Below are 1,108 nucleotides of genomic sequence, written 5' to 3' on the forward strand. Positions count from 1 at the left end.
AAAATATCTGAGACAGTTGTGGGAGGGCCCCACACAGCACCAGAGATTTGCATGTTCCTACCAACTTCAGTATTTATTGTTCATCCATGTCAGTGAGATTAATTCCAATGTCTAAATTAAAATTTCAGTATAAAAAGGCCAGTTGGGTTTTTAGTTCTGAATTACTGGAGGATCCGTTGTTTCAACAATAATGTTTGTCATTTTTTCGTATTTCTTTTACATTTTAATTATAACTCATCAAATCTTAACCGATTATTCCTGGGTTAGACTCAGAAGAATGTCACTGAAGGGTGTTTTAATTTAATGGAAGCAGTGTAACATCTGTTTGTAATGTTTTAAAAGCCAATTTATATGGAAATTTTGTTTTAGCAGGAAGTAAATAGATATGTAGTTTTCTAACACCACCTGTAAAAATTCAAAACTTGAATTAAAGCAGCAGCAAAGCAATCCCATTCTTTCTTGTAGTAGTAGTGTGATTTCATTTTCACAGCCTTCCATTTGTACCCTTTTCCTTCTGTTGAAATGAAGTTTTTATTTTTCTTTTGTAGTCGAGCTATCAGGACAAACCAGGACCTTCTGCCTGAGACACCGTGGACCCATATCTTCTACAATGACTTTTGGGGGACACTACTCACTCATAGTGGAAGCCACAAGTCCTACAGACCTCTCTGCACGCTCTCCTTCCGCATTAACCATGCTGTTGGAGGGATGGACCCGTGGGGCTACCACCTTGTAAATGTTCTGTTACATGCTGCAGTCACAGGCCTTTTCACAAACTTCTCCAGGATCCTGTTTGGGGATGGGTACTGGACCTTGATAGCAGGCCTGCTGTTTGCATCTCACCCGATCCACACGGAAGCCGTAGCGGGGATCGTAGGGAGGGCAGACATCGGAGCCTGCCTCTTCTTTCTCCTTTCCCTGATGTGTTACATGAAGCACTGCTCTACCAGAGGTTCCTCACCAAGTACTTGGGGATGGATGTTGGGAGCAGGGCTGTGTGCGGGATGCAGCATGCTGTGGAAGGAGCAAGGAGTGACTGTCCTGGCCATTTCAGCAGTGTACGATATCTTTGTATTTCATCGACTGAAAATGCATCAGATCATTCCTG

At 42.5% G+C, this 1,108-nt stretch overlaps 1 protein-coding gene across 1 annotated transcript in view; it reads left to right on the forward strand.

Moving 5' to 3' along the window:
- The window catches only part of TMTC2 (transmembrane and tetratricopeptide repeat containing 2), a 109,366-nt gene that overhangs the window by 240 nt on the left and 108,018 nt on the right, over window positions 1–1,108 (forward strand). Inside the window, exon 2 of the mRNA XM_010154700.1 lies at window positions 549–1,106. Within this exon, the coding sequence (XP_010153002.1) occupies window positions 549–1,106 (558 nt within the window). The remainder of the gene's footprint in view (window positions 1–548; window positions 1,107–1,108) is intronic.

Source organism: Eurypyga helias, unplaced genomic scaffold, assembly GCF_000690775.1.
Source record: "Eurypyga helias isolate BGI_N326 unplaced genomic scaffold, ASM69077v1 scaffold5420, whole genome shotgun sequence".
NCBI lineage: Eukaryota > Metazoa > Chordata > Aves > Eurypygiformes > Eurypygidae > Eurypyga > Eurypyga helias.